Source organism: Electrona antarctica (assembly GCF_951216825.1).
Source record: "Electrona antarctica genome assembly, chromosome: 13".
Lineage (NCBI taxonomy): Eukaryota > Metazoa > Chordata > Actinopteri > Myctophiformes > Myctophidae > Electrona > Electrona antarctica.
Window position 1 is genome coordinate 16,480,513 of NC_136794.1, and position 24,543 is coordinate 16,505,055.

The 24,543-nt window shown below is 43.7% G+C and overlaps 1 protein-coding gene across 2 annotated transcripts in view; it reads right to left on the reverse strand.

Moving 5' to 3' along the window:
* Positions 1–3,810: 3,810 nt before the first annotated feature.
* Positions 3,811–24,543, reverse strand: part of LOC306935730 (uncharacterized protein) — a 184,238-nt gene continuing 163,505 nt past the window's right edge. Inside the window, exon 5 of one of the 2 annotated variants that reach the window (XM_079518913.1) lies at positions 3,811–3,922. In XM_079518913.1, coding sequence (XP_079375039.1) covers positions 3,830–3,922 — 93 coding nt within the window. In that variant the 3' untranslated portion in view covers positions 3,811–3,829. Of the gene's footprint in view, positions 3,923–19,321; positions 19,456–24,543 lie in introns of those variants that run through there. The other variant, XM_079518914.1, reaches the window with a different exon arrangement.

Genomic DNA, 24,543 nt, shown 5'->3' on the forward strand with positions numbered 1-24,543 from the left:
CCTGAAAGGTAAAGAAAGCCAGGCGGACATAAAGCCTGCTACTGCAACACTTGACATGCAGGGGACAAATCAGACAGAAAAGCTGCTGGGCAGCAGAGAGAGAGAGAGAGAGAGAGAGAGAGAGAGAGAGAGAGAGAGAGAGAGAGAGAGAGAGAGAGAGAGACAGTGAGAGCTCATTTTTGGGGGAGAGAGACCAAGAAATCAGAGAACTTCTACAAAATAACTTGAGAGTCTGCATGCGTGCGTATACGTGTGCTTGCCTGCCTGCGTGCGCGTGCAACACATCCTCTAGAGAGTCCAGGCTGGTCTGCAGTTGAATACCAAGCTGTGAGAACAATACAGGGGAGGCCAGAGTCACTCTGCCCAGCAGCCTTTTAACGGCACTGACTGACTGCAGCAGGCCCAGCACACACTGCAATACACTGCACTGTGACATACAGTACTGTTAAACTATAGTGTAACATAGTGTTATACACTATGACACACTACTACACTGTACTTCAACACACTACTACACATTCAACTGTACTTCAACAAACACTACACTGTCATTCAACACACTACAACACACAAGGAGGACAGCAGAGTACAGTGGGAGACATGAGTGTATGTGATATACTGTATAGTATGTCTGGCTCTCCTTACACAGACTGTTAAATTGATGGCATGCGATCCATCAGACATATTTCTCACGAATATGAAATACCTTAAATAATATGAAACAAGTGTTGTACAGCTGTACCAAGGACCACAAACAATATGGGAACCCAGCGCGAGCGTCAGACTAAGTAGATTGGATGGCCTTGGTGGACTAACTAGAATCACAATGCTGGCTGATCAAGCTGTCCTGCAAAAATCTACAACTGTTTATTTACAAACTTGTCTCATGAGAGAGAAGGGAAATGTTATGATTATGGCCAAATGATTATGATCAAAGACATTTTCATATCCTTGGTATAAACTCAATTAATCTGCATTTATAGAGCACCAAAGGCTGTGTTCCATTCGCACATTCAACCACAGATGGCGTGGCCGAGGTAACAACTTGCTTGCTCATCAGGAGCGCTGCGTTAGGGCAAGGATGTGGGGCAAAAACCATGCATCTGCTTTTGATACCCCCCTCTGGTCATTAATGTTTATGGCCGGTGGGGGTTTGTTTTATCCATCCATGTTTCTGGTCTGACTGAATTAAATACATGCATTACCTTTTGGGAAATGCATTATGTCTTATATATGGCATCAATATTTGGGGACATTTTCCTAAACTTTGTGTGTGTGTGTGTGTGTGTGTGTGTGTGTGTGTGTGTGTGTGTGTGTGTGTGTGTGTGTGTGTGTGTGTGTGTGTGTGTGTGTGTGTGTGTGTGCTACTTCGGTTCTATCCTTGTGAAAACACACCCTCACAACGATAGAAAGATGAATTAAGTCCTTGATAGTAAGCTGGTTCTTCTCACTTTCTAGGGCACTGTTTTAAGATTAAGGCTAAGGTTACGAGTTAGAGATCAGTGGAAGGTCCACAGAAGGATTGTGGCACCATCCTGTGTTGGTGAAACTCAATCATATTAGGCCCCCTACACACTGTAGGACTTTTAAAGTTGTCGGGGAGTCATCAGATCGTTGTATTTCACACTACAGGAGTCTATTTTTTGAATCGGCTGTCATTATATCTTTGTGGCTTTCACACTAAACGATTGAACACCGACTAGAGATCACACCCTGCAAGAGTTCACCAAGATGCGATCCAGACCCGATACATATAGGCTACATTTGTTTTATTTATTTCAATTCATTTTGACGTCTCACGTAGGTGTAGGATCCAGTGATACATGCCTGAGACAGACACAGGTCTCTGTCTGTCTGTCTGTCTGTCTGTCTCTCTCTCTCTCTAAAAAGGCTTTATATTTACATACGACCTCTTTATCTACTGCTATAGGCTATAGTATTTCTTTCTTTCTTTTTGGTTTGTGGTTAACTCCTCAAAGCCCAAGTCAAGATGCCAGCCTAGTACAGCTTGTTGTTAATTACTCTAATTGCTTCCCAACATTAAAAGCTTATGGCTTGCTGCTGCAATAAAGAAAAAAAGCGTGCATTGTCAGACAAGGCCTTTTGATCTCAACACTTTTAAAAACCAGGCCCCTCGGATGTTGACAATGAGGCCAATTGACGGGCGTGTTTGTAGACCGCCAAGAAAAGAAGATTATTGCTCTTTGTAGACGTGACCCCATTCGTCTTTTTTGGGGGGGGAGGAGTGGTGGAGAGGGGGGCTAAGAGGAATTTGAGGATGTAAAAGTTCTACCCGCGTTGTCAGAGGGAGGAGAGAGAAAAACAATCTTTGAGGGAGAAGCCGCGGAGAAAACAACAGGTCCATCACCCTGACATAAAAAACAGCAGCGGTCCCTAAACACAGGAATCAAAGTGTAAAACAACGTTACCACAGTGTCATATCCATTTCACAAACACTGCTGCCACTGCAGGAAGGGGGAGAACATTTGATTCCTTGCACATGCTCAAACCACACTCCTTTGATTCATAAAAGTTAGTATACTTTTTATACATTTACTTCTCAAGTACTGTATTTAAGTACAATTTGTACTTTTAGTTTAATTCAATGTATTATTATATATATGCATATATATATAATACCAGACACAGCAGCACTACAAGGTTCAACAAACGTTTCTGGCATTTGTTTAGTTTTCCCCTGCATGGTCTGGTCCTTCACTAACCCGCTTGTCCGGGGGAAGCAGCATAGTAGCCTTCTGCCAATGGCCGTTTGGCCACGGAGCCACTTGCCATGTGGCAGCGTCTGAAACTCTAAACAACTCACCCAAGAAAAGGCCCAGTACAATCAGCTAACGTCTCAACAAACTGGTTCTCATCCCGAGAAAGGCCCTCGGTCCGAGCAGCCAACATTTCAACAAAGCAATCGTCATCTCATTCACTGACATTATGCATGCCAGATATTTGCCATGCTGTTTTTTTTTTTTTGCCCATCGCTCTCCATGGGGGTAATTTTGGGACAATAAGGCACTCCAGTGGGTAACAGAACTCTCTTTGTGGACTCAGGCCCCCCAGGGGCCTCTAATCTCTGCCAAGCCAAACAATGGCTCACCGCTGCTGCTGCTGCTGCTGCACCAGAGCCCGGCTCCTGCCAGCAAGACTGCGAAAGGCTTGCACGCACGTACTCTCGCACACGCACACACGCACACACACACACACACACACACACACACACACACACACACACACACACACCTGGCAGTATAACTTGGCTGTTTTGCAGCTAATTAGCACATTGTACAACTTTGCAATCCCCACAGAATTAACAATCAGTGATATCAATGGAGTTACATATTAGGAGGTGAAATATTAAAATCAACATCGCTTATTCAACACAGATTTAGGCGACTGAGCCATTATTTGACTAGATAATTGTGGAGACGTACTGAATGTAAAAGTAGGAATCAATTAGCCAAAGCCAAAGGACTATTCACATGGACGGCATTCAAGTATAGAAAACCGACCGTGACGACAATTATTTAGCCAACGACTGTGAACGACAGCTGGCCCCGGCAGTGACAGCAGACAACGCAAGGCCGCAGAGCCCAGGTGTTGAGCAGAGCACGCATTCCCTTAATTCCTAATCAGCAGAAGAAAAAAACCTCTAGCCTGACCTGCATGGGGTCTGTTTTATGGTCTAATTTCACGGCTTCTCGCACCATTTGGCTTGCAGAGTGTCCGCCGGGAACAGGGCCTGTCAAATTATCCTGACAAATAATCACCTCCCTCTGTGCTGCGAGAGGCTGCATGCTGCCCGGAGGGACGTCATTCTTCACCGCACATCGCTAACCTTCATGTTTTCCAGGGGCTTGATTTTTCTCTGACAGGCGAGATGATGGTAGGATTTGTTGTCTGTCCAAAAAACCTACATTTGAAAAAAATACATGACATAAGAATTTCCCCGCGGGGGGAAAGTAAAGGTCTTGGATGTCTGTCTGTCCGTCCGTCTGTCTGTCGGTCTCTCTACAGTATCTCGCTACTAAACCACTTAAATCCTTTACTGCTTTGACCAGGGCCCCCTAGGGGTCTACACTGGTTCCCTCCTTTATTCCCTCAATAAATCTCTGTGTCAAAAATACTTTGACACAGAGAAAAAAATACTTTTTGCAGAATGTTCGTCTATTATGGCCTGCAGAATAGCGACGCTAGAGTTCATGTGATAAAACAAATATCTACCCAAAAAACACATCCGATCCCATTCATACGGAATCTATTTTCTTTTTGTGGATTTTGAAACCTAATGTATGAGGTAATTGGTTCTCAAAGTGGGGTCCGGGCCCGGGGGCCGTCAGGGGGTCCCCAGCTAAATGTGTTAATATAGCCTCACAATCAATTTAACTACTTTATACCATATTTGTGCTGCACTATGAGCTTGTAGATCTGTTTTTATTTAATTTAATGTGATTTGTATTTTTTTCATTGTGGATATTTTGCAAATCTTTGAATATACATTTTTAACTAAAACCTTTGCTTCTGGACGAAACGTTTTTGAGATGGGCGTCCGCGGTAAAATAATTATCAATTTGGGGATCCTTGACATGAAAAGGTTTGAGAACCACCGTTTGAGGCTGTGGTCCAACTAAGTGAGCAGGGCTTGTTGTTGTTCAGTATCTCCCAGAAACACAGAATACATCATCATGCCCTTGCAGGAACTGCACCTGTGACCTTTAGGACACAGGACTGTGTCACACAGTTCCACTAATTCACCCCATCAGTCACAGTGGACTGCATGCGTTGGCTGTGGAACATTCTTGGGGTCAGGGCTGTGACCCCCTGGGACTCGGCTCTGACCCGGCCTTGACCAGAACACACTGTGATGAACAGGGTCAAAGACACAGACTGGTTCATGTCAACACCGGTCAATGACAAACACCATGAGCTCTCTAGTCTCTACCCGTTTAACTAACTCTGTGTGTGTGTGTGTGTGTGTGTGTGTGTGTGTGTGTGTGTGTGTGTGTGTGTGTGTGTGTGTGTGTGTGTGTGTGTGTGTGTGTGTGTGTGTGTGTGCACGCGCGCGCACGCACGCACACACACGTGCACGTACGTGCCTTGTACATAAACATAAATGGTTCCATACACCGTACGCCACGGTATGCAACCTTCATTACTCTTGGATGGTTTGTCACGATGCGGAACGCTCTATTCCCAACTATTTGTCTTTCTTTTATATTATTTTTTTATCCAGTATAATAATAACAATAATAATAATAGTATTCCCTATTGTTATGTACAACGAAGTAGGTTGTTGTAAAGTGGTTCAACTGAAGCGTTTTAAATTCACAGAATTCACAGAGACATGAACAGAGCCTGCAGGTACTACTCATCAGTAAATCATTAGTTGTCGGCAAACAAAACATAGTTTAGTGGCAGGTCTTTTGTCAGAGAGGTGATGATGGAGGAACTGAGTGGAAACGAGAAATTAGATCAGCAGGTGTGACGTAAAACAGCGCGGGTGCTTTCCCTGTCGCAGGCCTGAGACCCTTCATAAATGAGTTTCATTCTTCTAATTTACGGCTGTGGTCAACAGAGTTGCGTCGGCCTTCAGGAATGGGATAGAACCACATTACTTCCCCCTGACAGTCACACCAGGATCACATTTCGATCAAGTTGGGGAAAATCTCAACATGAGAGTCTAAAACCGTCAAGACAAAGATCCAACGTTGGCCGAGGATCAGCCTTGCAATCAAGCAACCTGAAACCACACAGAAACTCATCCAGAACGCCGTTGATCAGGTGAACTCACTCAGCCATCAAAACGTGACATGCCGTGACAATCTGCTTAACCACATGAACCCTGGCTTCCATATTCTGGGCATTTCATAATAAGTTCATTTCGCGAAAACAGGCAAACAATCGGCAAAAATAAGCTCACAATTTGACACATTGGGAGCTTGTGTTTTGTCTTTTGTTTTTGCAAACATTCGGGGAAGAGGTAAAAAAGGAAGAGACAAAGTATAGACCCCAAGCAGTGAAGTATATAGAGGCTTTAAGTGATTGAAAATCACGCTTGTCAAATTTCGGCGCTTTGCATAATCTGGCGAGCAGAAGGCTAACCCCAAACAACCTCAGCTATCACTGAACAGAAGCTACTCCTAGATCACAGACTTCAAACGCCTCCGAGCTGAAGCTGAACACTCTCATGTTCCGCATGAATAGCCAGCCGGGGCTACTGCTAATGAGATCTCAATGGACAGCGTGGTGTAGCGTTCCTAGCCCTGTACTTTAGCAAATCCTCGGGGGTCCAATAATGACAGGTTACAAACTATAAAAACATCTCTCCGGAGCGCTTTTTCCTGGCGGATGACAATGTGAGTGAGTCGAATTAGAATGCCAAAACCAAAGCCTGTAATCTAGTTGTCTCTCTGTGTGTCTAACCCAGATCTGTCGGTTGGTTAACCACATGGGATACAATGAACCAAACCACATGTGAGGGATGCTATCAATGGGAGAGGGGTTATTAATCAAGCTCCAGCGCTCCCACACTGTTTGCTGAGGTTTTGCTGCTTTCAAAATGAAAGGGAGGGGAAAGGGGGTGAAAAAAGAAAAACATCTGCTTGAAAAACATCTGAGCTTTTCATATAGAGCTCAAAGCGGTGGACAAGTAGCTAACTGGCACATGGTTAATATCCCCCCACGCCTGGTGCCGTTTCCTCCGTGTCAGAAGTTCTATACTGTCAGAACCATTGGAACTCATTATTGTGAGACCAAAAACATCTACATCAACAGATGTGACAGGGAACTGGTATCAGCTCACATGCGCCACAGTTAACGGCACAATGTGTGTGTGCGTGTGCGTGTGTGTGTGTGTGTGTGTGTGTGTGTGTGTGTGTGTGTGTGTGTGTGTGTGTGTGTGTGTGTGTGTGTGCGCGTGTGCGTGTGTGCGAGCGTGTGTAAAACAGGCAAAGACAAAGAGGCTTTAATAAAGGAGAGGCTTCAGTAATACAACACCAATTAGCTTGACAGGTAAGATACCATCGTAAACTGTTGAATCTCTGAGGGTTCAGTGAACTTGTAGAGATACATCTTCTCATCTGAAAATTCAAAGAAATCATATTGTTGGGAGAGTGATGGCTAATTTGATCACTCACACCTGGTGTGAGTTACTGATACACACCTGTTGTTCGTCAAGATAATTGATCCGTACAGGATAGTTCATAGAGTATGTTTTTGAATTTTGTGGGTTTATAGCTGATGCATGGTAAGCAGCTTCCCAGAAATAAAGGGAACTTTGACCTACTGTATAAACCCTGAGCCTTTGAGGAACAGGCTACTGTATAGCTTTCCAAGAATCAGGATCAACTTGCCAGCACCTTCACCTTAGACAAACATACTAGCTCTGTTGTTAAAAGCAGTTTCTTTCAATTAATGATAATGATAATGATAATGATAATACATTTATAGTGCACTTTTAATTCAGCCATCACATATATTTCAATTAAGACTAATAGCCACGGTTCTCCCACCTAAACAATTGGAGATGGCAATTCATGCGTTCATATCCTCTAGACTGAAGGGGACATGTGTTCCGACGTTTGAGCAGTGTAAAACTGCTCACCTCCTCAGGCACTGGCACAAAATGTGTGACCATAACTCCAGTTTTAGCCACACTTCATTGCCTCCCTGTCAATTGTAGAATACATTTTACACTTATTTTATTCATGTACAAATCACATACAGCACTACTGCTGCTATAGGCTTTGTAACAGCGTGCCTGTCCACATTATAGAAGCGCTCATTCTCACAGCTAGAAGGTCCGGGGTTTGATTCCCCGCCAGGGACGCTGTGGGCGTGTTATACCCATACCCGAGGTGGGGTTGGAGAAAGCGCCTTTCTGTGTGGAGTTTGCATGTTCTCTCCGTGTCCTTTAAGGTACACTCACAAAAACATGCAGTAATCCTGGTCTCTATACTGACTCCCCTGGTCAGCCAGGGCGCCTGATGGAGGAACTGGTTGGAATAACGTGTTCCTTTCGCGTGCTACGTCCTACCCCGGAAACCTCCCCTGTCAAGTGAAGGAAGCATGAGCTCAGATTGGCAGAGGGTGAGTAGCATCTAGCTTAGGCAATTTTTAGGCTTTTTTATGTCTTTACTCAAGACTATAATGTTTATGTCTTAATGTCTCTTTCTGTACAGCACTGTATGGTCAATTTTGATTGTTGTAAATGTGCTCTATAAATAAAGATCGTTTTGATTTGACTTGTAATGAACAGTGTTGTAAGCATATTCAACAGTGAGTGCATCCTGTACCCAGGTTATTTATAGCACCGGCACTCTCCTCACCTCCCGTTTCGATTGATGAGCTCTGATGTGTGTGGACCATGCTGGTTGGATGATGTGGGTGGATTGATGAACACACTGTGTTTATGCGAGTGTGGTTTGAGGAATTAAACCCTGCCCTTATTGCCACCATTTGACACCCTCTTTGTACCCTTTCATGCCTTATCGCCTGACATTCCATCAAAGGATTTGCAGCAGTCTTTCATGCTCTTCTTGTGGGTTTAGTGTAGACTCTTTGGATCAGCAGGTAGAGTTGTGGACCCAACACTTTGTCCAGAACCTCTCCCAGTGTTATGATACAGTCGCTGATCTTCAAAGGACCTCAGCAGTTTGACTTCTTGCTCCCGACTCTGTCTTTTATTATTTTTGGTGAAGTACCCTCATTGTTCCATGGCTGATTTAACGCACCTGAATCTGCTAATCGACCGGCTGCTGAATGGAGCGTGAGGGCAGAGAGGAGGTGGAAGGGTAACCAGCTACTCACTCATCTGTCCCTTAAGCAAAACACCATCACTGGTTCAACTCCAACAAACATGCTGCTCTGGGACTATCAACATTGTCTGTTGAAGTGCCCTTGGGCGTAGCCTCGGAAACCCAGACATTTTTATTTCCAGGGAGAAAAAAAAGTCTGGGTCCGAGTCCACTTCAATTCGGCATAGAGTAGCACAAACATCACTCACTCTCTGCTGATTTCTGATCGTCTGCACCTTTGTTAAATTGACACACACACATGTACACACACACTCCTCTCTCTCTGTCGCTCTAATCAATTAGTCTCATGTCTAGCAGCTGCGCATAGTTTCTCCCGGCGGATCCTGCCGGGAGCTGCCTATGCCATAAAAAGCATAGGTGAGTTCCAGGCTACCTTGGGCGAGACATAATCAAATTCCGCTGGATGAGGAATGTTCAAAAGTGTTGGACAGAGGGAAGAGAGGACAATGCTGTTCTATGGACCATGTTGATGCTCTGTGGAAGAGGTTCAAAATGTTCAAAATGTCAATATACAGTAAAGACAAATTTATCACACAACCTAGTCGGTCGACAAAAATAGCAGAATATTAATTAAATTCTGGTTGAGAATTAGGCCTAACTGTCACGACGTCAACTTGCAGCATAACACATTGTCGGTTTATTATAAATGGCACAACATTACATTTTGTCTGGTTCTTCATGACAGTGACGTGAATTCCAGCTGTGGACTTGAAGTCAGATGCATTTAAAGTTGAGATGCAGAGTGTCTCTCAGCTCGTTCTCTGAAATATGAAGTTTGGGTGAATGTTCTTTATCAGAACATTGTGTCTCACAATATTTTTGTTGGACTTTTTTGTTGCCGTTTTCCAGAGTAAAAAGAAAAATGAAGCATTGTGTTAGTTCATGCAGGACACAGGAGTCATACGCCCCAGCTGTAATCAGCTGTCAGCCGGCTGATTGAATAAGTGTATCTAATCAGCCACGCATTTCTAATCATAGCCCATTCTCATAACAAGGTGTCACATTGTGCTTCAGGAGAGTTGGACGCAGGAGAAGCAGAGGCAGAGAAGATATATGAACATCAGTTTGGCAACCAAACCAGAGGCAGCAGGCCAGAATCAAAAGTCCAGGGACAGGCAAAGGTCAAAAACTCCAGAGACAAAATTTGAGGTATAGAACTCAGACTAGTACTAGCAGTACTAGGCCTATATGAAAATGACTAAATAGTACATGGAGGCTTTGGGGAGCCATTACAGAACATAAGAAACATAACAAGCAACAGAACAAACAGGGGGAGTATAGACCATAGACTGTAAAGATCCGACAGCAGAACACAACGGCATGTTGGCGTTGCTGAAATCTGGTTACGACTGACACACGCAGTCGAGACACACCTACCTCCCGTGAAGCTCGCACGTCAATCAAAATCATCCCAAGGTAGCCACGCCCCTCAGAACATACTCGACTTTATGGTAATTTTTTTAATAAATGGGACCATAATTTTCCAAAAAGAATATTATGACATGAGAAATGAGACTTTAAACTAGTGACTGGAAGCAGAAAGTATTCATGACCATGTTTATTAAGCTAATACAGTCTAGGTGAAGTTGGGCCCAAATACATGGACCTCTATGGAGCTATGGGGTTTTATATGAACAGGCCATTATATGAACTTTCAAGAAGTCAGGATTTCCTACTGGCTTCACACAAATCCAGTCTCACTGCCCCCCTGGTATAGACACAAGGTTACACACAGGACACAGGTGAACATGATGGGCAATCATGACAGGATAGACTAGCAGTGGGTCCCAATACACCTGACAAAGCTGAGACCCAGATTTTTATCCCACAATTTTTGTTACGCATTTTCACCCGATGCCAATAGCCTAAACTGTAATCCTGCATGGGCGCTACTCTCGCTCTGCCAACCTGTGGAGAGCCCCGAACTGAGCTCATGCTTCCTTCAATGCATGAGGAGTGAGCAGGCCGCTTCTTATCACCTGGCAGGTTTTACCAGACATTTTAAACACTTAAGGCCCTTATTTATCAATGCGGTGTACACCCAACCTCCTTGATAAATAAGGGCCTTAAGCCCTCCATTTGTATGATGAAGGACACATTTGTATGTGGAAGTGACGGCAGCTATGCAGTTGGCCCAGACAACATACCGGTGGAGGTGTGGGCATGTTTAAGAGAGACAGCAGTAGAGTTCCTCACTAGACAAAATCTTGAAAAGCGAGAAGATGCCTGAACAGTGGAGAAATAGTACTGGTAACAGTGATGTACAGGGTTGTAGTAACTACAGAGGTAACAGTGGCACTGACAAAACGACAGGAGGCGGAGCTGAGGAGGCAGAATTAAAGGAGAATTACGCAGTAGTAGTGTTGTTGTTTTACTGAATTCTGTTGATAATGTGTTTGTGAACCACTGTTAGTGGTGGAAACATAGGGCGCTGGGGCTTTACGAAGGTAGGCGAGGTCAAACGCCATTAGAGGCGGAAGCCACAACATGAGTGACAACATTCTATGGACTTATTTTCCACATCATCTGAAAGAAAACAATGCGCATGAAGAGATTTACAGTTCCAAATCCGCTAAATCAGTACGGAACGCTCGGCATGGATTTTTATTTCTCCACTACTTCTGGTCCGGGAATCAGAGAATCAATCCTTATTGTCACATCACATTACAAGTAACATGGGTGAAATTCTTGGTTGTGCAAGGCTCATCATTGCAGTTAAGCCTAGGGCGTACACAGCTGCAGCCGTACGTCGGCGCCGCCAGCACTTCCGTCATCCGTCATTCGCCTTTAAGGATGCTACGATTCTCATTAGGAGTGACAAGGGAGAGAGAACATGACCAGAAATGACTACATTAGAGGGTCAGCCCAGGTTAGAAGGTTTGGGGAAAACGCAAGAGAGGTGTGGTTGAGATGGTTTGGGTATGTGAAAAGGAGGGATTGAGGGGATGCTGAAGATGGAACTGCCAGGTAAGAGAACAGGAAAGCCAAAGAGGAGGTTTATGGATGCAGTAAGAGACGACACACAGGTGGCAGGAGTCACAGAGGACTCAGAAAACAGAACCAGATGGAAACTGTCTATTATGTCTATTTGTATTTGTCAATAAAGAGGCCAATCAATCAATTAACTAACACACTCTGGGAGCATATTGAGAGCAGGGCCATCAGCGCCGGGTATAATTACATTCCATTTATGCTGTAAATGGTTAAATCTATAACATGTTCCTGAACATAATTTACTGTCTAACGGAAACTCTGACCCAGCATATACCTCCACCGTGCACTACTGCAGTAAATCAGTAAATCATCCTAAGAAACGACTGAAGGGAAACGTCAGCCCATCCTTGGGGAGGTGAGTGGTAGTATGACACATCTCCTAGAGGTGTTGCTGGATGTTGTGACAGCTGTCTATTTGTGCTACTTAAAATACATTCTGATACCAATACTTCTGTACTTTTACTCAAGTAAATTTTGAATTCCGTAATTTTACTTGTAACATATTTCTACAATGCAATACAAAAAAAGGTATTCTAAATCCTAACAGTTTTCTTAAAAAACAATGTTTCTATGTCACTGGTGCTCAACCTTTTTTATGTCAAGGACCCACAGAATTATCTGTATTTGTATTATGTAATATGTTGTTCCAGGAACCCCCCCAGAAGCAAAGATTTGAGTTAAAAACATTTACTGTGAAAGAATAATATTCAAAGATTTGCGCCACATTTTCAGGATTTTTAAAAAATAGCTGCTCTACAAGCTTGTAGCACTGCACTCGGTGCCGCTCTATGAGCTTGTATAGATCTGCTATTTTTCAGTAGCTAAAGTATAACATAATGCTTAAAACACCAAAAGGGGTTCCCTTTAGAAAAACATTCAAGTACTTTTTCCACCACTGACCCCAGGACAGTGTCTGCAGCCCTGCGGTGGGTGCGTATAGGTGGGTGGGACCAGCAAAGGCTTTACAGGGATCAGTGAGCAGGCAGTGGGCCCCACTTTCCACTCCACCCTCAAGTCTCATTATACTGAGCTGTGGAAGGTTAGGTGACCAAATGTCTCCCAGGCAGTCTGATGGGGAAACACTGAGACATTGTGTGCCAGAGAGAAGGAAGGAAGGAAGGAAGGAAGGAAGGAAGGAAGGAAGGAAGGAAGGAAGGAAGGAAGGAAGGAAGGAAGGAAGGAAGGAAGGAAGGAATGAATGAATGAATGAATGAATGAATGAATGAATGAATGAATGAATGAATGAATGAATGAATGAATGAATGAATGAATGAATGAATGAATGAATGAAAGAATGAAAGAATGAAAGAAAGAAAGAAAGAAAGAAAGAAAGAAAGAAAGAAAGAAAGAAAGAAAGAAAGAAAGAGAAAGAAAGAAAGAAAGAAAGAAAGAAAGAAAGAAAGAAAGAAAGAAAGAAAGAAAAAGGAAGGAAGGAAGGAAGGAAGGAAGGAAGGAAGGATGCACACTGTCAGACAGACGATGGAATCAGAAGGAAGAAAGAAAGGAAAAGGGAAAGGAAAGAAGAAGGAAAGAAAAAGTATGTAAGCAAAGAAAGAAAGAAAGCAAGAAAAAAACGGAACTGAAATGGAGGATGAGTGAATGAGACAGAATGTATAACGTCTGACGGACGTGTACCAGTAAGTGTCAACCACGTGAGATTCACACCATGAAGCCAAACATGGTAGTGTATGTGTAGTTGTATACATGTGTGTGTGTGTGTGTGTGTGTGTGTGTGTGTGTGTGTGTGTGTGTGTGTGTGTGTGTGTGTGCGCGCGCGCGCGCGCGCACACGTGTGTGCCTGAAAGTATGCATGCGCGCGTGCGTCCGTGTGTGTAGGTGTGTGTCACAATGAATGAGTCCCAGTCAGACTCACTCTGCCTGGGGACAGAAGGCGTCTGTGATCAATTATAAATAATATGATGAGGCTGTTGTTTGTGAAGGGAGGTCAGTCGTGTCTACACTGTAAAATCATCTGTGTTCATTTAACTCTGAGAGACTATCGTGTACAAATGTACTACGGGTCCATTTGGTCACATTTGTAAAGTCACAAATGGATGAACACTGATGATAACACTGAGGACACTGAGGACTTTGCCGTGTAGAGGCTTTTGCAACACGACGTCAGCTTGGAATGGTTTTAACTTAAACCCTAAACCCTATGTATATGGTTAACGGGAGTCCCTAAGTGCCCTAGCTGGTCAGCTCTGAATCTCTATAGGCGATCTACAAGCTCACAATGCATCACAAGGCAATGCATTGTGAGCTTGTAGATCAATTTTCACAAAACGTTCGGCCCTGAATAGGGATGTTAGGGTTCATGTGGACGGTTAAGCTATGAAACATGAAATATGATTTGAAGGGTGTGGTTGAGAAGCAGTGTTTATGCCTCAGAAGATGATTGTACTGTGGTAGTGGTAATGATGAAAGCAAAACTGTTACTCTTCTGACTTTCCAGGATGAACAGTGCATCGTTCATCTCCCTGACTCACATTTAAACTGTTTGGGAGATTTTATTTACATTAATGAAAATAAAACAAATATGACCTCTGTGTGGACATCAAAGAGACCTTTTAAGGAATTTGAAGTCGGTCTGAGCTGAGGATGAGGAACACGTCACCGTCGGGGAGTTTATGGTAAGACACAGGAAACCTGAGACATACTAGTCATCTCCATTCTATGTACACTTGTGCTACTTTAAGACTGACAAAACAACCATTGTGAGTGAGCTATACCTGCCTGACGTGGAACAGACAGACAGACAGAGCTAAACCATTATTCATTTCTTGTTCGGTATGATAAACAACACAACAAGCGCTCTCTGTTTCTCTCCCTGTCTGCGGGCGTGTGTGCGTGTGCGCGCGTGTGTGTGTGTGTGTGGATGCGTGTGCGTGTCTGTGAGTGTGTGTGTGTGTGTGTGTGTGTGTCACTGTGTGTGTGTGTGTGTGTGTGTGTGTGTGTGTGTGTGTGTGTGTGTGTGTGTGTGTGTGTGTGTGTGTGTGTGTGTGTGCATGCGTGCGTGTGTGGCCAAGGATTCTCTGTAAAGGCTAATCTCATGACGGTAACATTTTCATTTAGGGATTAAGTTTAATTTGAGGGTTCAGGCCTGGACGCAAAGTGTAATGTCTATGATCAGCAGGTTGTCCATGGCCGTCCCAGGGCCAAACTTCTCATGATGTAGAGTCTCTCATTACACCATGATGACTGCATGTCTGACGATGGATATCTGTATACACAGATGCATTTATAGAACAACAAGTCCTCCGTGAAGAGATAATCCCATGTTTTTACAGGACTTGATCTTACAGTACATTGCTATTTTGAGGTTGTTTCCTAATGCTCATTATAATGTTTGTCTACTCGGTCTGTGGACAATTCGGAAACATGCCTACCAGTGACATAATCGGTAGACAGGCGTGGTCATTTCAATTTCCATTTTTTTCGTTTAAAAAAACAATTAAAGCGAGAACAAATATGGCTTCTATGAAAGCATGTTACCTTTCCAGGAATAGAAAGCTTGCATTATAAATTTAGGATGAAAATGGGTTGGCAGAGGAAGTGTAGCACCCAGGATTACATTAGATAATTGACACTGGGTGAAAAAATGGGTCGCAAAAATCGTGGGATAAAATAAAAAAATAAAAAATGGGTGAAGTGGGCCCGGGCTGCTGCCGCCGGGTCCAGGCACCTTATAGGCTAAGCTGGTTCGAGTCCCTATCCAGACGGCCTTTGCTGCATGCCACTCCCCATCTCTCTCTCCCCATTTCCTGTCAGCCTACGGCCCTATCAATAATAAAGGCATCCATAAAAAGCCAAAAAAGAAATCTTAAAGATAGAGTGCCACAATTGTTGTTTTTTCCAGTTTTTCATGTGTTTATGAGGTGACAGTACTTCATTAGACACCCTGGAGTCGTTTCTATGTACAATGATGTATTCCCTTTGTATTTAGGGTTTCTTCCTGGAGGCTGAACCCTTGACAGTCAAACGTGCCAATGAAAAAAACTGTAATATAGTGACATCACATTATAGCCCCTCCCCTAACCCCTCCCCCTTTATCATACAACTACAGCTGTGGGTGCGGCTTCAGTTCAGGTGGATCACCAACCATCACCACCCACCAGGCAAACCAGGCATACTTAATGAACTGGTGGGGGTGCCCACATAAAAACGACATTTTAACAAATACTGTACACTTTTTTGAAAATATTCTTCCTCCTTATATAAGAATAATACCTGATGATCATGTATTCGGTGGAAAGAATCATGGCACTCCATCTTTAAAAATAAAAAAAATAAAAAAATGGGAGAAGTGGTACTTTAAGCTCTAGGTAGGACAACAGTACTATTATCATTATCGATGCTGCTACAATGTCTGAAGAACCAGAACAAATAATCGTATTACCCTTGTACCTGGACACAAGATGTAATAATAAAGTAAACACCTTGAACCTTGAACTGATAGAGAACTGCACTCTTAAAACTTCAGCTTCACTGCATAACCCGCCTTTTATTCCATTGTCTTTCCCTGCTAAACACGTTAAACCCGCCATTTGTTTTGTATGTTTAATCCGCCGTTTTTTAATGTTTTATGAAAATACGTCTTTTTTTTCCGCACATCGTGACGAGGCGGACGCGTTATGATGACGTAACCGTAAATCGACCTATAACTCGCTTGCAAGGACTTCTGGGAAACAGAGTCCAATGCAAAGTGAATGGGGGTGCGAGAGACAATCTTGGCTAGCTAGCCTCTTTGTTGTTGATTTCTTTGATGTTGCAAGAAAGATGTATGTGGCGCTGCTCTGCGGCGACATGGGCATAAGGGCTACGCTTGCATGCGGGCCCTTTGTCTAAGACAAATTTCTTCCTCGGGAGACAAATAATAAAGAACCTTGAACCTTGAACCTTGATCACTTCGAGGAAGTGGCTTATGTGTCAACTCGCTAAGAAACGATGGGACTATTTTCAGCCGGATTTTCATCATAAGGAGCTAGAATTACGACGCATTGACTCTCCAAAGGTAACTGTAAACATCGTCAGTGACCGGAACTTCTTAAAATGTTTAATCCAGCAATAAAGCTGTTTTAAGTGGCTTATGTGTCAACTCGCTAAGAAACGATGGGACTATTTTCAGCCGGATTTTCATCATAAGGAGCTAGAATTACGACGCATTGAGTCTCCAAAGGTAACTGTAAACATCGGCAGTGACCGGAACTTCTTAAAATGTCTGCACATTTCTAACAGATATTGGATTGCCAACATGTCTTCTTTGCACTACATCAACAAGTCTCCATTTCTTCTTCTGAGCAAACCCAGCATCCACCGCACATTATGTGTGTCTGCAGGCGCACTGTGAGAAGGCCGTGACACTCTGGCAGAGGGTCATCATGTATTCAACACAGAATACAGAAGAGTTATATCATCGTGTAAAAACAAATGATTTAGAAGACATTTGTACAGCAAAAAATATCAACACACAGACAGTGCTATTGTGTGGTTTCTTCACAGATGCAGACAGATAGAGAGACAGTCGAAATGAGCTGGAAATGAAGTGCTGAATGGATAGATGAGTATGTAAATACTGGCCCATCTCATCATGGGACAGTATGTCTCTCTCGCTCTGTGTGTGTGTGTGTGTGTGTGTGTGTGTGTGTGTGTGTGTGTGTGTGTGTGTGTGTGTGTGTGTGTGTGTGTGTGTGTGTGTGCGTGTTTGCGTGCGTGCGTGCGTGCGTGCGTGCGTGCGTGCGTGCGTGCGAGAGAGAGAGAGAGAGAGAAAGAGAGAGAGAGCGTGTGTGCCAACCCAACAGCTATGTAAACAGCCATTACAAAATTACAATCTCTAACCCAAACACCCGGGCTGAGATTTAAACAAACAGAGAAACGGACGGGGGCAAACTGGAGTAACACGCTCGCTCTCATGATAACGCCACTTTCTCCACCAATGGCCGAGAGTGAGAACGTCTTTTTTTCCCCCCATAAGCATAAACACGCTCGGTCATAAAAGCAAAACAATGAACTGGAAGGCAAGCCGTCAGAAGACATCAAGCCCGAAGGTTTGATGGGCAAACAAACAGAGAGAGTAGAACCAGATGATGAGCACCAGTGTAGTTATAAAACATAATATAACATAACATACTTAGGGAACAGACACAACGTTAAGCCTTGGCTTAAAAGAAAATAAATCACAGCAACGCCTTGCATTACAAATGACCTTAATCCTGCAAATTAATCAAAGCAGTAGCAAAGTACTCAATATACTTGACGAAAGACATACTAAGTTATGCGCATACAGCACAAATGAATTCACAATACGGTGTAAGCACAGTAAAAACTAGAAAAAGTGCCCATCGGGGGACAGGTCTCCACCAGGCCAGGTCAGGTTGTGGCCTCCTGGTGGCGCTGTAATAGGCCAATGTGAAAAGGGTGCCATTTGTTCTTACGCCTTTGATGGCAATTGGATGATTTGAGATTGATTTTTGTTCCAAAAAACAAACCACCTGTTGGGGACTTGTTGGCGCTATAACAGGCCAATGTGAAAAGGGTGGGATATATTCCTCAGCCTAGTAGGAAAGTGTGCGAAAGATTTCACGTAAATTGCACGCTGCGTTCATGATTTGAGGCCTTTTGTTCAAAACGAGCCAATCCTGCAAACTTTGAAAGCCAATGTTAGCCAATGGAATATGAAATATCGGACAGATCCATCTTGAGCACATGTACTATAGAGATACTGCATGTAATGATGAGATGAGATTAGCTGGTGACGGACGGACGGACACACAGACGGACGGACGGAGTGCAAAACATACTCTCTCCGCATGCCTTCGGCCTGGTGGAGACAATAATGTTTAGATCAATTACAAACAATATTTGGGGGAAATCTTTTCTAGGTGATACTAATATACCTGGACATTAAGCATTTTTCTTCTTTTATTTACCACTGTCAACCACTGTCAAATTGCAGATCTACTAGCTCACAACGCATCACGTTCCGACGCCTTCAGAGCTAGTACAGTAGCTATTGTCGCTATTCATTGTACGATTACGTATAGAGGGCATGAAATCATATTTCAACACTGTAACTTGTTATGAACAATTCATAACAGATCTCTCTTGCCAGCTGTCAATCAAAGTGGTGCAACATTGGATTTGGCAACGATCAAGGAGAAGAATAAATGGAGAATAAGCCACAATAACCTCTCAACCTCACCACATAATGATTACATGTTACATCAAGTGGTAAATAGTGTTAGTGTCTCTTATGAAAGCCATTGAACCATGCATTTGACTCAGTGGGTTGTGACCTAAAAGCCACTCTGACAGGGTGACAACAGCCTTAAGAGGGATTATTATGTTGTTTCATAGACTGGCGACTGACTTCAAGGTCAACCAACACAAAGTTTTCAGAGCAAAACCGACCTCAACTGTAAAGGATCCTGATCCCAATTACGGGGGCCGGCGTTTTCTTTTTCTTTTTTTCCGTAAACACAAACTCAAATGGAGCGTCATTCCTCGAGCACTGCATGCGTCCCATGTGGGCATGAGTAACCTGACCTTCTTCCTTCGTATGAGAATCAGCAGGCCAGCCTCCGGTTCCATGTTTCCTCTGCTTAAGCATTCAGCGTTAAATTGGCCCAGGAAAGAGCTGAGCAAGATGGACAGAAGCAAAGGAAATGAGGGGTTCAGAACCAACAACTAGCAGGACGCGGGGTAAACATTTTAATGGCCCTTTCCTGTCCGTGTGCCGCCCAACCACATGCACAGGGTCTGTACATATTTATATATCATCGCTTCCGGTTGGAAAACCCTGTATGTCCAAAATACAAATACGTTGAAATATGGAGATACAAGGTTTCTGTCCAATACCAACGATATCCCCCGTGGGGACAACCAAAGGGTTAGGGCTCCCCAACACTAAACCTAAACCCTAAACCTATAACCCTGACACCAACCTGCATCTTTGACTAATTGTAACCTTAGCTATAAACAATGTTTTGGCCATGTTTTTTTTTTTTTACTATCCTTTTGTTAGCAACGGTTAGTTAAACAAGAACACACACGCACGTCAAACACTGGTTGTTGTTGGTTGCCTGACATGCAGGGGACTGTAGTCTCTCTGGGTGAGCCAGGTCACTACAAGTTAAACCATTATCCAGCTAGACCTGCTCCTGCTTGCACCTCACACAAAGTAGCTATTATTAACACTGCAAATGGATCCACAGGGACCACACACACAACACTGTGCTTTTATTTTGGAGTAACTGACGGTATACTTAACAATAGACGTCATTGTATTAAGACGGTAATCTTTTTTAAAAGGACAAAAGGCCTTCTAGGAATTTCCAGAGGACACGTCAGGGATTCTATGACTTCTGGCAAAAAGATTGTGATCCTTTACTCGAAAATTCACACACTGTACTTGAATGAGTCTATTCAAAGTAAATAACTAACAAAGTAAATAACTATTCAAATGTTATTTAGACATTTTAAAGGGATTATTTGTAGAGATGTTCCGATACCATTTATTTTTGTTCCCGATCCTTTTCCGATCCACAACTTGCATATTAATCGATACAGAGTACCGATTTGATACCAATGTGTATAAGAATCTACGAATACATGTAAGTAAATGACAATTCCATAACTAATAACGTATTAAATTGTAGTCATAGTAAATTAATAACGAAAATAGCACAGTTAGAGTATAAACAGTAGTGCAAGATCAACTGAGGCATTCAAAATACAAAATATTTGTTTATGGTAAATGAAATATCATATGATAAATAATTAATAAATCTGAATGGCATAGACTGGCATACTCTGGCATTTTAGGCATTAGTGTTGTAGTACTCGAGTCATTGACTCGTCTCGAGACCAGTCTCGAGTCCAAGTTTTCATTGACTCGTCTCGCCCTTAATTTGACTTGGACTTGACTCAGTCTCAGACCAATAGACTCGGGACTCTTCCCCCACCGAGTCCACTCGAGTCGAGACAAGACACGAGTCACTATGAATCGATATCAAGCGTAACTAAAATGTCAGGAGGCGGAGAATTACGCACGCCGCGCAGAGCATATGACATGCTTAGGCATTTTCATTTCACATCGCTCCTGTGTGTGTGTGTGTGTGTGTGTGTGTGTGTGTGTGTGTGTGTGTGTGTGTGTGTGTGTGTGTGTGTGTGTGTGTGTGTGTGTGTGCGCGTGTGTGTGTGTGTGTGTGTGTGTGGGTGTGTGTGGGTGTGTGTGTGTGTCTCGACTCGGACTCGACCCCCTCCCAGACTCGGTCTTGATTGGGACTCGCCCCCATAATACCAGGAATGTTATGTTAATCCCTGTCACTGCCAACCTCTACTGTTGGTTTGGGGAGGGTGTAGCCTGGCATTGCCAGACTAATATCACTGGGATTGTTTTTCCTGTGGCAGATTTGTCTGGTTTCCAGGCTAGGGAGGGTGTAGACCAGTGGTTCTTAAAGTGGGGAACAGGGACTCTCTGGATTCCTTGAGTGGGAGCCAAATGGACCCCTACGGGTCTAACTATGAGAGTGTCTCCTGGTGTAGAAAACCATGTCTCCTCCGATACAATGGAGTCACCATGCTGCTTCTTTTTATCTGACACTGAGGAGTTTCACCAACTCAACACGTGCAGAGCAACACATTATTGTTCCCAATGGGCTCTATGCTCACAGAACTCTTCCTACTTCCGGACCCCTTCCCGTATACTTCCTTCATAGTTGTTACCAATGATACTAATTAAGGCTATGTTCCATTTAGTGTACAGTGGTTCTCAAACTTTTTAATTTCAAGGATCCCCATAACTCTGAGAGTGTACAAACCAAATGGACCCATAATAAGGGTTACAGACCCGTATACAGGGCCATTTGTAACCCACTTAAAGAGATGTTGAGATCGACCCACTGGTGTAGCAAAGTGTTTCCTCTCTACATCAAATCTATTCTCCAAAGGAATTGCTCACGTGTCACGTTGTGACGAATCGTGAGATAAGAGCTTGTAGATCAGCTATGTTCACCTATTGTGATAAAAGGGACAGTGTGGCTATAACGGAGACCATCTTTAAAAGATAAGGCAGCAGTGTAGGAACAGGTTCCTGAGAGGTGGACACGCCACTGATCCGCCACCGTCCAACAAGGACCAAGTCTTCCTGGGAGATTAGCCTCGAGGGAACACAAACCCCATTGAGGAGAACAAAGGTCACGACTCAGAGAACAAGTTCTCGTCCCCCATTGCGCCATTGAGCCACGGTCATCGTACCCGCTCTTTCTTTTAGGACTCACTGATCCCTACATGCTCCTCTGCTGGAGGGTCGCCCAGCACGCACGCACGCACGCACGGGCGTGCGCGACACACACACACACACACACACACACACACACACACACACACACACACACACACACACACACACACACACACACACACACACACACACACACACACACACACACACACACACACACACACACACACACACACACACACACACACACTCTTAGATCACTGAGTCCCTTCAAAGCACACCGTCAAAGCATCCACCAAATGTTTGGCTTTAATGGAGGCTAATTTATAGACACAGTGACAGGAGCAAATTAGGTCTTGTGGTTGCAGGTTACCTGTCTAAAACATTATTTGGCCTTTAGTTTGGGAGGTATGATCAAAGCCATGACCAATTATGCTCGCAGTGTCTTCTGCTGAACTCGGTGGCATCGTGCATGTTAACACGCCGTCCTGTTGTTTCATCACTTCAAAAGCTCGAGCGCGCCTCAGCCCCGGTCATCGACACGCTGCTGCCTCTGTCGGCGTGGTAACACAATCAAATTGCTCCGTCATTTGGCCGTCAGTAACAAAGAGATGCGAACAAATCTCTGAATCTGATGTAAATTGAGATGAGATAATTCCCCCCTCACCTCCCACCCTCCCTCATCTTTGATCTGTGATGTGGATCATATCTGCACCCACTGACTCCTCGCTTCATCAGCGCTCTCCGCTGCCGTTTGATATTTCATCCTGTCCCTCGGCCCGATTTGGACACGTTACCACAAATTAGCATCCAGATCTGGAATGTCCCGTTATATAATGGGAGTTCATTTTCAGACGGCCGTTCTTTTTTGAATTGTAACTTTGATATGGGCGAGAGTAGTGTTTACTGTTTATGTTCCAGGCTGCGCTGAATGGCAGGTATTATCTCTGAAAGGACAAAGGATGGCACACATCCAGAATGCTCCGGGCGGGCAGAGTGGAGAGTTGAGTTTAATATCCCTTTATTGTGCAGCGTTGCGGTGCCTGGTTCGTCACATCTTTAGATGTTCATTTACAATGTAATGTCGTCATTCTGGGAATTTAAGCTTAGCCCACTGTTTCACTTTTATATTATATTTGACTGTGGATCAGAGCAGATCAGGGCTAAAAAGCTGTCTGACATGGAACCGGAGACTGAAAAGCAAGCAGCAGTAGTTAACCACTTAAAGCCTAAGATAAGCGATTCCTTTTTTTCTCCAAAATGTTCATGCATGGGTTTTTGGTTTTTGCCTATAATGTTCACCATCATGCCATTAGGGATGCTAGGGTTCATGTGGTTATAAGAAACCAAACCACATAAAACACAATGCTAACCAATACAAATGGAATGAAAGCAATGGTGAAGGGCTGGTCGCCATACAGACCATTAGCACAGGACAACCAAACATGAACTCGTGGCTCTTCCCTGCAGAACAGAGCTCACAGCAGGTTTTCCCAAATGTGTTCTCAAACCAGTTGACACTTTCCTTGATGTTGTGTGCTTTGTGGAAACTGAGTCACCCTGCTGTGACCATCAAAGACCTGAAGAATGGAAAGATCAAGGTGGCCAAACCAGCCCATTATGACAGAAATGTTAAACTATTCGAAATATCTTTCTGTTCTTTGACCAAAGCCCCCCACCACATACACACGCACGCAAGCACACTCGCCGCACAAAAATGGACATAGTGTTTGTTGATTTTGCATAGCTGGGAGACATCTGTAGGTCCACAGATGCAGGATTAACAAAACACGTCTGTCCGACCAACTACTGTAATCAATAAGTGATGAAATCCTAGTTGTGGGCTGCATGTCACAGTGTAGTATTGTTCAATATCACTGGACCGTGTGTTTGTTGAATAACACTAGTGCTGTACATGACCCCTGAGGGACAACAGAGAGAACTTTGAATGTGAAATATTGCTTTTACTACACGGCTTGGTCGAATGCTTGATTGCGATTGACCATTAATCACTGAATTCAGCAGGTCTGTTATTCTTCAATAATGACCGTTGAACTTTAATAAGAGGCCACTGGTCCGTTGCAGAATCAATGCACCTGAATCAAATTAACCAATCAGTCTGTGGGTGGTTGCCGTATTCAACAAGGCAGGCAGGCAACCAGGTAAACAAACAATTACATTTTGTACAGCTAAACCAGAATATTGATTATTATATTTGATCAACACTTCCTACCGGACTTTTGCATGCCAACCTGTTTGCGCTGGATGCCCTAATCCAGCGCAAACATAATGGATAGGCATACTGGATTATCTTTCTTTACCGTAAAGCAATTACACTGTTTTGTGTCAACATATTAATTGCTTTATTAAGTAGCCGTGCAATAAGCAGGATAATGAATGGTGAGTGGGGCCCCTTCGGGGGATCCGCTTCAGGGCCAATCACCCTGTTGGGGTTTATTTCTCAGCAATGACCTGCTCACC